The sequence below is a fragment of the Gobius niger genome, assembly GCF_951799975.1.
Source record: "Gobius niger genome assembly, chromosome: 6".
In the NCBI taxonomy this organism is placed as follows: Eukaryota; Metazoa; Chordata; class Actinopteri; order Gobiiformes; family Gobiidae; genus Gobius; species Gobius niger.
The window spans coordinates 3,955,393-3,971,839 of NC_136857.1; the positions used below are offsets into that span (position 1 = coordinate 3,955,393).

Here is a 16,447-nt window from a genome sequence, read left to right on the forward strand (position 1 = left end):
AAAAGCCTTAGGAATCTTTTGCAGGTGTTTTGAGTTAATGAGTTGATTCAGATGATTAGGTTAATAGCTTGTTTTGAGAACTTTTTCATGATATGCTTTTTTTTTTTAGATAGGAATTTGGGGTTTTCATGAGCTGTTTGCCAAAATCATCAGTTTTAAAACAATAAAAGACCTGAAATATTTCAGTTGGTGTGCAATGGATCTAAAATACATGAAAGTTTTTCAATTTTTATCATTACATTATGGAAAAGAATGAACTTTATCACAATATGCCAATTTTTTGAGAAGGACCTGTATTAGTTTCACAGTTTAAGTTGAATAAATGCACCTTTTCATGATATTCTATGACGAGCACCTGTATATATTTCCTTTTATTAAGTAATATTTGGGATTGTTTTTTTCCTGCTTTCTACTTATATGGCACATTACTTAAAAAAATTACAACTTAAAAAAAAGAAGAAGAACTCAATTGTAGTTTCGTGCGGAACAAGAAGACATAAAAGTCAGTGGACAGAAAGTTATAAAAGTGAGATACGTTGGAAGTTTGTTCTGGGTTTTTTGTTTCCTCCATGTGTGCGTAAAGGACGCGTAAGCCCCTCCTTCATTCTTATTGGCTCTCAACCCTATCACTCACAGCAAAGTCTCCGCCCACAATTTATTCAGAAGAAGCCCTCACTTCTCCCCACGCGCACAACAGCTCAGTGATCGTCCGCGGAGGAGGAGGAGGTCTACGAAACAAACTTTCCCGGAGCGTATTTCGCACGTTTTTTTTTAAAATCATTTCCTTTTACGCACCAACTTTTACGCACGTACATGAATCCAACATGACGTTCCGGAGGCTGAAGAAAGTGAACTCCAGCGGACCCGACAGCAGCGGAGGGAACCCTCAAGAAAACGACATTTATTTCCCTTCATCCAAGTCCGAGAGCGGCTGCAAACCCACCATGGACCTGCTGCACCCGAGCTCCGCGGACGTTTACAATTACAAGACTTTGGCGTATTCTGGCGGGACGCTCCCCAGGAACTTCAGAAAGGTCGGTAGTTTTTATAGAAGTTTGGGAAGTGAAGAAGTTTTTTGTGTGTGTGTGAAAAGAGAAAGACAGCTGGGGCGCATTGTCAGGTGTCGTTCGTCCTGTGGGGAAACGACCTAAACGTCTCATTCAGCGCGGACTTCGCAGCTGCCGCGAGGATTTACCGCGTTTTTGTGGACTCTTCGGTTTCAAAACATAAATATAGTCGTGTTTAGTGATCGCTTACTTTGTTGATTAATACTGAACTGATAGGAGGGATAATAAAGTAAGATAGATTTGGTTTATATTTTGGAATTCTGGCTGCTCGGTATGAGAAAAAAAAATCGCGATATTTGATGACTCGAATATCGCAAAAACGATGTGATACCCCATTGATATATTTAAACACCGTACGATCCATTAGATTAACCTCTTCACTAGGGCTGAAGGATGTAGACAAAATTTCATATCTCATCTGACAATAGTGTGACAAAAATGATGTTCATGTCTCGATATCGATACGATATAACTAAACTAAAGAGTGCAGTTTCATTGATGAAAATCTATATCGTTTATATCTTGCTTTTTGATTTTAAAAGAACAGGAGACTGTTTTTACATACTGAGATATGTTCTTACCTTAGCTTTGACGAGTTCTTTAGGACCTGTCTGATCTTCCCCCGTGCCTTCAGTCACGTAAACACAGCGCAGACGGCGTTAGCATTTAGCCTCTCCCTCTCTCCTCTATAGCTCCAAAACAGGTCAAGATAGAAGCTACCAAGCTCTTCCACGTTTTCCCTATTTAAATATGGTTACGTGAAGTGTTCCACTACAAAGTATAATTACACAAAATTAAACAATGTGGATTTTCTAAGCGGATAAAAGGGGGAACTATATTGTAAGGCGTAATAGTACCAGGAGTAGTTCGAAATCCGCACAGTAAAGTGAAGATTACTGCACGGATTTCGAACAAAAAAGTCATGAAAATTTGACAAAAATGAGATGAAAAACATCTGATGACGTGAGGAAAAAGATCAATTTAGATGAGTTTTGTAGATCTTAGCTTTCAAATGAGGCGTTACACTGGCCTACAGGATTTGGGTAAAGCTGAACTGTTAAGGCGGGACTTAAGAGGTTAATAATGACGACATCGTGTCTCCTAATATTTGGCTTGAACCTACTACAGTATTTGATGATTCTTCAGTCATGGTCATAGATGGTCGTCCCATCTCCCAACACATCATGAAACATCCCAAACCTTTATTGTCCGCCTTTAAAAGGTTTGCATTTGGGTTTAACCCCTTAACTCCCACCTGAACTGAGCACATTTTCTCCAGCTTTACCCCAATCCAAACGCTTCTGGAAAAAAGGTGTGAAAATAGTGACAGAACTGAGACGAAAACAATGATGAAAATGTGACAAAAAAGTGAGAAAACTTTGACGAAAAAATTACAAAAAAATTATAAAAATATGACGGAAAATGACAAAAAAAAATGACAAAAAATGATGAAAAAATGACAAAAAAATGTGACAAAAAATGACAAAAATGTGGAAAAAAATGGACGGAAAAATGACACAAAAAATGACAAAAAGTGCACAAAAAAAATGAAGAAAAAAAAAATGAAGAAAAAGTTACAAAAATGACTTGAATACTTGAAAAATATCTGATGACGTGAGGAAAAAGATCCATTTAGATGAGTTTTGTAGATCTTAGCTTTCAAATGAGGCGTTACACTGGCCTACAGGATTTGGGTAAAGCTGAACTGGAGAAAATCCTCTCGGTGGGAGTTAAGAGGTTAAAGACATCTTTCCTTTTTCAAATAGTAAACAAATTTCCCAGGACAAGCAATGAACTGCATTCAGCTCTGTCTCATGAAAGTTGGTGAAGAAACATCGATTGCCAATGTGTGAAATGATATATTAGCCTTTTTAAATGAAACCTGCTGCTTTACGTTTGCCTGAAAAGTTATGTCCACAGTCCGACTGCGTGACCACTGGCCATTAGCGTCGTACGGGTCATTAACAGTTGATCTATGGCCGCTGCTCTGGACCACCCGGCTCCTCTACGTGTCAGACCTCACTCAAACTGCCCTTCAACAAGTCATTATGCTGCTGTACAAAAGCCTAATTGATTTTATTTTGACATTTGAGCAAAAACAGAAAAGGTAAAAGGCTGATTACTGATTTTAATCTTGACCTTTGCTCAAAATGTTGCTTAATCTCAATGTCAAGGCATGGGTTTCCAACAAGTGACTGCTGGAGAAATGCACGTGTTAAGTGTCTCCAAAACTGCGATGCAAAGTTGTCCTGAACCGTGATAGATTTTTCGGGATGGGACGATATTAGCAGATGGGGATCTCGCTCCTGTTTCGGTTATTTTGCCGTCCAAGCGTCAAAAGTGGCGATTTGGCTCAAAAGTGAGTTTAAACGGGATGATGAAAAGTCACACTTTACTGCGAAGTCGACGTCTCCCCCAAGACTAAACATCGGCGAGGGCAGGAGATGGAGGAATTTGTGTTTGTAACCCTTTAACTCCCACCTGAACCGAGCACATTTACTCCAGTTTGGCTTTACCCCAGTCCAAAAGCTTCTGGAGAAAAAGGTGTGAAAATAGTGACAAGACTGAGACGAAAACAATGATGGAAATGTGGCAAAAAAAGTGAGAAAACGTTGGCAAAAAAGTGATGAAAAATTTATGAAAAAGTGGCAAAAATGACACAAAAATGTCACAGGAAATTGACGAAAAAATGACAAAAATGTGATAAAAATTTGACAAAAAAAGACATAAATGTGATAAAAATTGGACAAAAAAAATACAAAAAATGTGACCAAAAAGTGAGAAAACATTGGCAAAAAAAGTGATGAAAAATTGAGAAAAAAGTGGCAAAAATGACACAAAAATGTCACAAGAAATTGATAAAAAAAATGACGAAAAATGTGACAAAAATTTGATTAAAAAATGACAAAAATTTGATGAAAAATTGACGAAAAAATGACAAAAATGTGACAAAAAATACAAAAATGTGACAAAAAAATGACAAAAATTTGATAAAAAATGGACGAAAAAATGACAAAAATGTGACAGAAAATGACAAAAAAATGTTACAAAAATGAGTTAAACACCCAACAAAAAAATGATGGGAAAAACATCTGACGTGAGGAAAAAGATCCTCTCGGTTCAGGCGGGAGTTAAGAGGTTAACAGTTTGGGTCAGAGTTTGTTGAATGTAAGGACTAAACCGGATGTAAACTAGAGCTAAACCAAGATTAAAGTACGAGTAAAATACATCTAAACCAGGAGAAAAGTGTCTCAAAACGACTGATCTCAGTATTTCATCAGCTCCGCTCCTGCACCGCCTCCTCAGCAGCCACAACAGTGCTTCATAACAGAGTCCAGAAACGGGACATTGGGCCTGGGCCGCTGCTGTCGGTCTGTGTGGGTACTTTGCTGAACAAACGCCCCCATTCAGACGGCTCCGGGACAATTCTGTAAGTGTTGGGGGGCATAAAGAAAGCAACATTTTACTGCGGGAGCGACCGCGGCACAAAGCGGCCTTTCACATTCCCCCCCTGAACGGTATTGAGCTTGAGTGGCTTGATTGTGAGTGATTTAGTGGCGCGTTTCTGCCCGGACAGATACCTTTTTCTGTTGACTCAGGTACTGACCCCGTGTTGACTCGACTCGGGCCGGCCCTTCACTGGGGTTATTGTAGCGCGGGGCCGGTGTTTACGTGTAGGTCTGTGTTTTCTTAAGGGGCTTTGGAATTAGTGCAAATTACTGGAAAGCTCTGTCGAAGTGCAAACAGTTAGCGTGTCTGAGCCAAACTTAGTCCAGGCTAAAATTAGACCTGTTTTTGGTAGTAGTCGTTTGGAAATACAACCTGGCATCCAGTCACACAGGGCAGGGGCGGACTGGCCATGTGTCCATTCTGGAAGAGCACAGAAGGGCCACTGGCTCTGGGGCCACCGGTCCCGCCTCAACCGAGCTTTACCCACAAGGCCGTGGGAACCCAGGGTGCTGAGGGCACTGCAGCACCCCCTGGTATATAGTTTGTGAACTGTAGGCAATATCAACTCCTTAACTCCCACCTGAACCGAGCACATTTTCTCCAGCTTTACCCCAATCCAAAAGCTTCTGGAAAAAAGGTGTGAAAATAGCAACAAAACTGAGACGAAAACAATGATGGAAATATGAAAAAAGTGAGAAAACATTGACGAAAAAGTGACAAAAAATGTACAAAAAAATGCTAAGAATTTGACAAAAAAAATTTGAATAATTTGACGAAAAAGTGACAAAAAAGTCACGAAAATTTGACAAAAATGAGACGACTGCCCAACAAAAAAAGTGATGAAAAAAAATCTTTGAGGAAAAAGATCAATTTAGTTTTGTAGGTCTTTCAAATGAGACGTTACACTGGCCTACAGGATTTGGGTAAAGCTGAACTAGAGAAAATGCTCTCAGTTCAGGCGGGAGTTAAGAGGTTAATAAATAGGATATATGCACAGAAAAAGTATTTTGGGGGTAAACTTTGTCCCTCAGCGCCCCCTAATTAAAACATCTTCCCACGACTCTGTTTACCCAAATCTTAAAGCTAAAAAGAAAAGCATTAAAATAACGAGAAAAAGAGGATGAAAAGTCAACAAAAACGTGAGAAAAACACGGACAAAAAATGATAGAAAAAATGATTTAAAAAGTGTGCTCTTCCACCATCCCAGTTACTCACAGCGATGAGTTTTTGAGCACGTTTCAGGGTCAGTGTCTCAGTAGTGCCAACATAAACTTCCCTGCCAGTTCTTGAATGTAAAAAGCCCTTATGCTTGGATGTACGGTGCCTTTTTACAAATGCCTGCCTTTATTTTTTACTGTAGGACAAGAAACCGTTTATTCCACTACCAGGAGAAATATCAGGTCCAGGGCCTTTTTAACAGGACTATTTTATTACTATTAGTCTTTGAGATGTCCTGTAGTTAAACCAAAGAAGCTCTTCCTCTGTTCTTTTCCTCATTATTAAAAACAACAAAGGCTAAGATCACATTAAAACCGAGGCCAGACATTGTGAGTGGAGTAAACACAGCTGCTGGTTCTACTATCCACACTCCGCTTCCTGCGCACTTTTGTTTTCACTCAAACACACGTGTGCGCGGCTTCCAGACCTTGACAAACCTGTCGTCGGTGTAAAGTTTGCCGGGGGCGTTTCCAGGAGGCGGCCCGGGGAAAGCCCTGAGGAGCTGCTGTTGTTGTGTGACGACGATTGTTCTCCCGGGCGTGTGCCAATCATCATGTGTTTTTGGTTTTGTTTTTGACAGAACGGAGGACTGCAGAAGTGGAAGCCTCTGGCGCAGACCCCCGAACCACAAAGGTACGAAAACCCAACGCATTCTGAACATTTCAAAAAGCTAAAGGGATGAAAAAGTCCCCAGAGTCACTCGTACATGTCCTTGTGGATTGTTGGATTATGCGCTGACGCCCCTCTGTCTTGCCGACCCAGAGCTGTGACAGAGAGCGTCCTGTCCAGCCACGGGGCATCTGCTTATGCAATTTAGATAAGATGACCCAAGGGCCGCAGAGCCCATAGTGACATTTGGGATTCTCAGTACAAAAATGCAAGCCGTAAGATGCCTTTGAAATGTAATCAATGAGATGCACAAGTTCTCATTCACCGAAACAGCCGCATGTTTCTGTTGTGGAGGCAAGTCTGAACCCTCTATAGCCGGGGCGGGTGATAGATTTTTACAAAGGGTCAGTTTAGTAAGTAAGGATTAAACAATGAGGAGCCGCGTTAGACGGTTCTAACGCCCGACACAGTGGAGTTCCTCCTGCATTATAACGTCTAATGCGGCTCCTCGTTGTTTAATCCGCTTATACCAGGGTCCCACAAACGTAACATTTATAATAAATGTGTTTTTCATTGACTAAACTCACTAAATATGCCAGACTACGGGACTATTTCCTGTGGGTTATTAGCCGGTCACTGAAGGCTGGTCTCAGAGCGAGTCATTCTCCGCAGCTATTACGAGGATCTCAGTCAGGCTCAACGACACAACATCAGCACAGAATCACAACACAACAGGACTAACCCGGAAACACTTTTCCCTGGAAGTAAACACCGATATGCGGCACTCGTGGGCAGGAGTTATTTCACTTTTACGCTGTTTAACCTGAAGCTAGCTAGCTAGCTCAACCAGCTCACCTGTTTATGGAAACAGCTGCGGTGGAGTCGCTCACACCTGGGCCCCCCCAACTGAAACTTTTATGTTTGACTTTACTAATCCAGACAAATATGCTTCAATGCAGGATCATTTTATGTACGCCTGAAAATGATGAATAGCCTTAACCGTTTCCAATAGAAATGTAAAGCTCATATGTTATTAACAGTAGCTAACCTAGCTGCTCACTCTCCTCTACAAACATTTAGCAAACGTTTTGTTTTGGCCAAAAACGTTGAAATTAACACAAAATCCATCTCATACGTTCCTGTCAGTCACTAATTACGCCTTTATCAGATTCAGCTGTGTCACGCGTTGCTATGGCGACGCCACAGCGGAGTGATATCCCAGTGATTTAACCACCGGACTACGTGTGCGGTTATACCAAAATAATGCACGCTTGTTAGCGCCCACCAGGTGTTAATTCGGGGCCGAAGTGCATGAGTTTAATATAGAAGCTGCAGTTACACGTATGACCTGAGGTGGCAGTAGTGAGTATAAAATGGCAAACTTGCATCTAGCCCCTTTAAATCCCATCTCTAGATAGACCGAAATGGGGGGAAAAAACAACAACATAGAACATTTTGACAATAGCTCATCGGCCGTCGCAATGAAACACTACACCACTGTTGAAACCAACACTAAAGGCGGGTCCATTGAAATATTAGAGCGTGGGACCTTTTGTTTTTGAGGTCAGGCTGCAGAGTGTGTTTAAACCAAGCATTTCACACTGCAAAAAGTGCCCTACTAAAAACAAGGAAAACAATCTTAAAACAAGACATTTTGTTTTGTTTTAAGGAAAAAAATTCTGCCAATGAATTCTTATTTCTAGAATATTTTTCTCATCATAAAACAAGAAAGAAACACTAAATTTAAGCAAATAAATAGCTAGAATTAAGCAAAATGTCCTCAGAAAATGGAATAATTTAAGGAAAACATTCTTATTTAGTGAAAAATTGAGGTATTTTACTTAAATGTTGCTTGATTTAAGCAAAATGTTCTTAATAACATTAAGAACGTGGGCAATATTTTAAGGTAAATATTGCCCACGCATGTGGTCCCACCTCAATGATGTGGAGCCAGGCTGATGGTCAGAATCACCTGCTGGAGGATTCACCTATTGTACATGTTTTTAGTGGTAGGAGAAACGTACACAGACACGGGGAGAACATGCTCCACACAGAAAGGCCCCGTCCTGGTGGGAATCGAACCCAGGACCTTCGAGCTGTGAAGCTGAGGCTCTAACCGCTGTGCCACCGAGCCGCCCACTTTAGAGAATGGAATGTATTATCTCTCTGTGAGAATCAGTTCTTAAATCAAGAGTTGTGAACTTTTTTTTTTTTTTAAATAAGAAAAAATATTCTTTGTCTAAAGCTGAAGAAGATTCAAAAAGTTTTTCTTTCTTGTTACGAGATAAATTAGCATGTTTTTAGCAAATATATGTGAACAAGAAATGGCTAGATTTTATTTCCTAAAACAAGATTTTTTTTCTCAAGAAAACTTTGCTCGGCAAAACATTATTACTTTTTAGGGAAAAAATAAGAACTTATTTCTTAAAGTAAGACATTTTTTATTTGCTTAGAATCCACTTTTTGCAGTGAACTGCATAGAATAGAAAAGAACAGACGGACGGAGCTTCATTCTGTGAGTTGATGAATAACCGTAGCTCCGAGTCTGACGATTGTTATTTATCTTTCCTTTAGGAAGGCGGTGGTGCTGGAGAAGAGCGAGGACGAGACGTTTGGGTTTGAGATCCAGGTGAGCGGGGATTAAACGCTGTGACTCCTCAGGCCCTTTTTAACAAGATCAGAACAAAACCCTGTCAGCGCTGTCGTAATCCCACCGTCTAATCCCGTAACGCCGCTAATCCCCGCGCAGGGTCAGGGAATATCGCTCCGTACCTGCTCGTGCATCGTGTGGGAATGTCAGGAATGCTCGGTTTACAATTAGCAGAGATTACGTAACGGCGGTTATTGCCCAGCGGTTTCGACATGACGGGACTTTAGGCGTCGAATCAAACGGTGCAGGATTTCAGGGTTGTTGGCGTTGAGGGCGTGGTCAGAGTCAGAGTTTAAATACACACCAGCGTCGCCACCGAATCCGATCAGATGAGCAGGAAGAAGAAGCCTTTGAGCAGAGCGGCGAAACGACCCAGTCCAGCTGATCACTTTGAAATCCTTAGCGACAATAGAAGACTCCTGGACGACTGAGAGCGCAAACCAAATGCCCAAATGGTCTCGATTTGTATAGAGCTTTTCCACCTACATTAGGCACTCAAAGCACTTTACTTTACATTCATGTACAAAGACTCTGGAGGCAAGTGAGAGAAGTGTCTTGCCCAAGGACTCAACACTCTGCCGACTCTCTGGTTATGAGACGAGCCGCTCCACCATCTGAGCCACCGGCGCCTCATTTTTATCGTACGTTGGAACTCCCTTGATAAACATGAACTTGGTAAAGAGTTGGTTGAGATTTTAAAATATTGTTGTCGCATGAACGGAATAGTTTTAGATAAAAATGTGTGTCAGGGAACAAGAAATATTTAGATTGCAGGAAATATGACAAGACCACAGACACCACCAGTCGTGATGTTTCACTGTGGAGTTTCCTCGTAATCTTCTAATCTTCTAATCTTGAAATAAGAAACATTTTCTTGAAATAAGTAAGTTTGTCCTTGATTTGAGCGACCACTTAGAAATGAAACTGTTGAAGTTTTTTTCTTAAAGTCTGAAAAAGTCTTCTGTTTCTGTGTTGTTTGCATGTTCTCCCCATGTCTAACTTAAAGAGGGGGTATTATGCTTTTTTCAATCCCACAGCACCAGTCTATATCACACTACAATGATGACAAACCTTCTGTTGGTCTGTAAATGCAGTAAATTAGAATAACTGCCTTGTATAAAATGTCTCTCTCAAAATGGCTGCAGTGAATGTCTTGAAATAGGCCTCTGTCTCTTTAAGAACCTCTGAGCCTTTAGACACGCCCCCTCCACACGCTGTCTGTGGCATCAGTGGGGAGGGGGTTCTGCTGAGGAGCAGTGGTTGGTTACTCGGCTGGTGACCAAAGCTCGGAGGCGTCTCCAGGAGGTGGGGGCGTTCCTAGGAGGACTCAGGCAAACCTATCCCTAAAATGGCCGCCATCAGAGTTTTTACAGATTACTCAGAAATACGTGAATGTGCCAAGGCAACACTTCAGGCGTGTTTTTAATGAGGGGGTGACATAATAACATGATGTAAAGCTTGAAAAAGTCAATTTTGCATAACACCCCCCCCCCCCCCCCCCCCCCCCCCTTTTAACCTCTTAAGCCCCACCTTGACCTAGTACATTTCTCCAGTTCAGCATTACCCAAATCTAAATGTTCACAGCCTCAACGTCTCATTTGAAAGACCTACAAACTGATCCAGAAGGACATATTTCCTCGAATTGTTGTGGGGTTTCATCACATTTTTTGCCACTTTTTTGTTGGCTTTGTCACTTTTTTTTGTTTGTTTACTTTTTCATCACTTTTTAACCACTTAACCCAAATCCATTCTCTCCTCTCTCTCCTCCTCTGCCATTGTCGTCACTTTTTATTTCCCTTATGTGTTTATGTCACTTTTTTACTACTTTTTTGCTGCTCTTTTGGCCCTTTTTTTCTGGATTTTTGTCACTTTTTTTTTTTTGCTGGATTTTTGTCACTTTTTTTCTGGATTTTAGTCATTTTTTTGCCTGTTTTTTTGTCTTTTTTTCTGGATTTGTGTCTTTTTTTTCTGGATTTTTTGTCTTTTGTTTTTTTTTGCTGGATTTTTGTCTTTTTTTTTGCTGGATTTTTGTCACTTTTTTGTTGCCCTTTTGTCACTTTTTGGGTCACTTTTTAGCTTTTTTTTGTTGCGTTTACATCCTCATTTTCTTCTCGTTTTTTTGCCTCTGTTTTGAAGAAGCTTTAAAACATGTTCAGGTGGGAGTTAAGACGTTTATCACTTTGTTTAATCACTACTTTTTTAATGACTTTTCCGTCACGTTTTCATCCCTTTTCCGTCACTTTTTTCAAGAAGCTTTTAGATTTGATTAAAGTTGAATTGGAGAAAATGTGCTGGGTTCAGGTGGGGGTTAAGTAACACCTTTTTCTCTATTTCCTGTTGTCAGACATATTTTGTCATTGTTATGGAAAAAGCCCCCAAATGTATTAAGATTATTCTTTGTCAATATCTCCCACTTCTAGATGACTTTCTTGCCAGTGTTTCCCACATGCACCCAGAGTCCCAAATAGGTTCGGCTAAAAACCTCCTGACCGGTTGTCCTGAGTGTCTGTATCATCATGGAGATGGTCCCAGTACAAGGCCGTGGGAACCCAGGGTGCTGAGGGCGCTACAGCACCCCCTGGTGGATAGTTTGTGAACCCCTTATCAACCCCTTAACTCCCACCTGAACCGAGCACATTTTCTCCAGCTTTACCCCAATCCAAAAGCTTCTGTAAAAAAAGGTGTGAAAATAGCAACAAAACTGAGATGAAAACAATGATGGAAATGTGAAAAAAGTGCGGAAACATTGACGAAAAAGTGACAAAAAATGTTCCAAAAATGTACAAAAAAGTTAGAAAAATGGACAAATAAGTGAGAAAATTTGACGAAAAATTGAGGAAAAGTGGATGAAAAAGTGAAAAAAATGTCACGAAAATTTGACAAAAATGAGACGACTGTGTCAAAAAAAAGTGATGAAAAAAGTGATGAAAAAAAAGCGCCCCCTAACTAAAATATCTTCCCACGGCTCTGTCCCAGTAGCCCAAAAGTCTCTATAAAAAACAGCAGTGCACTCGTTTGTCGGCTCTTGGAGGTTATGAAATCAAGCTCACAACACAAAGTTACCTATAGTGCATTATCAGGGAGCACCGTGTGTCTTGTGACCGGCTGTTTTCTCCTCTTTATTTTTAGTCCGTGTGGTTTCCTCACATGCGCTACCTGCCCCGGCCTCAGCGGACGGCAGCGCTGCACATTTGACCTCCCCGTGTCCTGTCCCTCCGGCAGCTCTTCTCCACAATCACTCCTCTGTCTCCCTGATGCCATTCCTTGCATACTCACACTTATCATTTTCACAACTCCTACGTCTGCGTGAGCATTCCCAGCGACCGCCCGGTCACATGGCCTCACCACGGGAGCGTTTTTTTTTTTTTTTAAGGAAACCGTTTTATTTACGGCCGCTGTTGCAGGTCCCGCCCTTCCTCTGTCCGCTGGCGCCCGGAGGAAGTGCGGTCATTCAGCTACTGGAACAAGGGCCACTGGGGCCTGGAGGAAGTTGAAGCTCCATGTGATACAGCAGCACTGGAGAGCGACCAGTTTATAATTACTCATGTTTGACCTGCTTTATGGTTAATTTCTTGGTCTATCCACGTGAAACAAAAACTGGCGTGCCCTTTCAATAACTCCATTAGCCGCTGAGTCACTGCTGGTAAAAACATCTAACACACTGTAGCGTCCAAGTGTTTAATTAATGTGAACAATAACTCCACTGTGTCTCCTTTTAAAATCTCCATTAGTTTATTATTGCTGCAAATCCCATGATGCTTAGCGATATGACACTACAGTCCTGAACTCCACTGCAAACATTCACAACAGTTATCTAATATTGCATTGTGCTCACATTGTGTTTATTGAACACGTTTTAAAGGCAGTTGCTAGAAAAGTCCTTTAACCTCTTAACTCCCGCCTGAACCGAGACGTTATCAGATTTTTTTCCATCATTTTTTTGTTGGGTATCCAACTCATTTTTGTAACTTTTTTGTCAATTTTTGTCACATTTTTGTAATTTTTCCGTCAATTTTTTATCAAATTTTTGTCATTTTTTTGGTCAAATTTTTCTCACATTTTTGGATTTTTTTGTCATATTTTGTTAAAAAATATATATATTTTTCGTCAAATTTTTGTCATTTTTTTGGTCAAATTTTAATCACATTTTTGTAAAATTTTTTGTCATTTTTTGTCAATGTCTTGTGACATTTTAATGACATTTTTGCCACTTTTTCATTCATTTTTTGTCACTTTTTTGTCAATGTTTTCTCACTTTTTTGTCACATTTCCATTTTTGTCTTTTTTTTTTTTTCATTTTCATTTTTTGTCACATTTTTATCACATTTTTGTCACATTTTGGGATTTTTGTGTCATATTTTGTCACATTTTTGTTATTTATGTTTTTCTTTTTTTTGTCAATTTTTTTTATTTTTTCTTGTCAAATTTGAATCACATTTTTTTAATTTTTTGTCATTTTTTGTCAATTTCTTGTTAAATTTTTTGGACATTTTTGCCACTTTTTCATCCATTTTTCATCACTTTTTTGTCAATGTTTTCTCACTTTTTTCTCACATTTCCATCATTGTTTTCGTCTCAGTTTTGTCGCTATTTTCACAGCTTTTTTCCAGAAGCTTTTGCACTGGGGTAAAGCCAAACTGGAGAAAATGTGCTCGGTTCAGGCGGGAGTTAAGGGGTTAAACTACAAGGCTAATATTGCAAGTTTGCGAAACCCAAGACATTACCAGCTTTAAAATTAGCTCCTGTCATTCATCTAGATTAGAATTTTACCATCTCATTTCTATGACGTGATGAATACTTACTACTACTACTACTACTACTGCCTTATTTGCAAATCAAAAACATTTTCACAACGTCCGAACTTTCCCACGAGAGCCGCTCGTCTCAGAAGTTATAATTAAGTTGACTGGTAACCGTAGTAACTGGTCCGTCTCAACCTGTTCGACGAGGGGGAAGTTTCTCAAGCTGCGGTATTTCTAACACACTCGTCGCACGGCAAGGGGAAGTCAGGTCTGACCCCAAAATACACAAGACTGAAACTAGAAAGAGACATCGGTGGAACAAATGGCGTCACCGCGGCAACCGAGCGAAGCACATGTGAGAGATTTGCATGAACGACTTTAAATCCAAAACCAAAAAACGTGGCGGAAGAGCGACAAAAAAGTGACGACAAACGCAAAACAAAAACACTAAAACGCAGCTAACGAGTGATGAAGCAACAAAAAAGTGACCAAAAAACTACGAAAACATGATGACGAAAAAATCACGATCAGTTTTGTAGGTCTTAGCTTTCAAATGAGGCACTACACTGGCCCATAGTCAGTCGGTTAAAGGGGGGGTATTATGCAAAGTAGACCTTTTCAAGCTTTCCATCATGTTATTATGTCATTCCCTCATTAAAAACATGCCTGAAGTGTTGCCTTGGCACATTCACGTATTTTTGAGTAATCTGTAAAAACTCTGATGGCGGCCATTTTAGGGATAGGTTTGCCTGAGTCCTCCTAGGAACGCCCCCACCTCCTGGAGACGCCTCCGAGCTTTCGTCACCAGCCGAGTAACCAACCACTGCTCCTCAGCAGAACCCCCTCCCCACTGATGCCACAGACAGCGTGTGGAGGGGGCGTGTCTAAAGGCTCAGAGGTTCTTAAAGAGACAGAGGCCTATTTCAAGACATTCACTACAGCCATTTTGAGAGAGACATTTTATACAAGGCAGTTATTCTAATTTACTGCATTTACAGACCAACAGAAGGTTTGTCATCATTGTAGTGTGATATAGACTGGTGCTGTGGGACTGAAAAAAGCAGAATACCCCGTCTTTAAGGCAGGGGTTAAGAGGTTAAAGAATAGAATCTTTTGGGAAACATCGTTTTTCACTCTTTTTAGCCATTTTCTGGCTAAATATAAACTTATTTATCACATACAAATAAAGTCAAGTCTAAATTGGGTCCATATGGAGATTTATTCACAGCCGATTGTTCAGTAGAAGTGAAGCGCTAGCGAGTGTTAGCATTAGCACGACGCTAGCATGCTAGCATTCTCCGTTTTTTTTTATGCATCTACGGGCTGATGAACCACTTTGCTCCTCCCCATGTCTTTGTATCTTTATTGGGTAGAAATCTATATCAATAATTCAGCATTTGTTAAAGTAGTTGTGAATAATTAAAGAAAGCTTAGATTTTTCTCAAAATTGTTTTTTTTACAACATGACCATATATAGATACAGACGGCATCTCTGGAATCGCCCATATATGGTCATGTTTGAAAACAGTTAAGGGGGGAAACAATTTTGAAAAAATCTAAATGTTCTCTAATTATTCAAAAACTACTTTAACAAATGCTGAATTATGAATATAGTTTTCTACTAAATAAAGATACAAAGACATGGAGAGGAGCAAAGTGGTTCAATAGCCCATAAATACATTTAAAAACGTAGAATGCTAATGCTAATGGTTAGCTAGCGCGAGCTACAACTGCCGTTTTTTCACTTCTACAGAACAATCTGCTGTGAGAAAATATCCATATGGGCCCGATTTACACTTGACTTTATTTGTATGTGATAAATAAGTTGATATTCCACCAGAGAATGGCTAAAAAGAGTGAAAAATTGTGTTTCCCAAAAGATTCTATTTTCCCACTCGGCGAGGCCACGCCCCCTTCTATGACGAGATGCCGTCTGTATCTGTGAAAGTGGGAGTGAGTAAATAAAACTCGTCCCAAACACATTCCTACCATCCCATATCTTCACAGGGATGAGTTCATGAGCTCGTTTCACAACCTTCAGGGTCAGTGTCACAGAAACGGCAATAAAAATGAGTCAAGTTCAGGGAATTAATGCCACTGCTTCATAATTAGATGAACAGGACTTAAAGCAGGATGTGAACCGTTTCCCCGTCTCTGTCGTCTCAAACACGAGTCAAACGTAAACGGTCCTCCTGATTTGCATAACTGTCTCCACCGACTTCAGCTCCTGGACGTCTTATCTGATCGTGGCCACCGACTGTTGGTGCTGCTGCTGTCGGTGCACGTCCCGCCTTCTCCTTTTAGTCCTTGACCGTCTGTTCTTTTGAATTATGTTTCAGACTTACGGCCTCCATCACCAGGACCAGAACACGGTGGAGATGTGCACGTTTGTGTGTAAAGTGCACGAGGACAGCCCGGCACAGCGCTCCGGCCTCAAAGTCGGTGGGTATTGGCGGTTTTCAGGAGAGCTGCTTCTACGTCCGGCTGACTCCATGTTCAGTAGATGTTCTGGTTTTTTCTCAAACGTTATTGCTCCTAAACAAGTTACAAATGTGCCCTGTGTGATGTGAATTTTGATGCAGCCCTTCCTTCCAGATTTTGTCCTCAGAATTTGTTCTTTAATCTTCTTTTTTGAGACTGGGAACACTCCACATAACAAATGATAATTACTATATTAGTTATAGATTATTTCAATGTTTGATTCGTCATTA

The 16,447-nt window shown here is 40.5% G+C and overlaps 1 protein-coding gene across 1 annotated transcript in view; it reads left to right on the forward strand.

The window, feature by feature from the left end:
* Positions 1-708: 708 nt before the first annotated feature.
* tamalin (trafficking regulator and scaffold protein tamalin) overlaps positions 709-16,447 on the forward strand; it is a 36,800-nt gene continuing 21,061 nt past the window's right edge. Inside the window, exons 1-4 of the mRNA XM_079558832.1 lie at positions 709-1,034; positions 6,316-6,368; positions 8,919-8,973; positions 16,076-16,178. Coding sequence (XP_079414958.1) covers positions 825-1,034; positions 6,316-6,368; positions 8,919-8,973; positions 16,076-16,178 — 421 coding nt within the window. The 5' untranslated portion in view covers positions 709-824. The remainder of the gene's footprint in view (positions 1,035-6,315; positions 6,369-8,918; positions 8,974-16,075; positions 16,179-16,447) is intronic.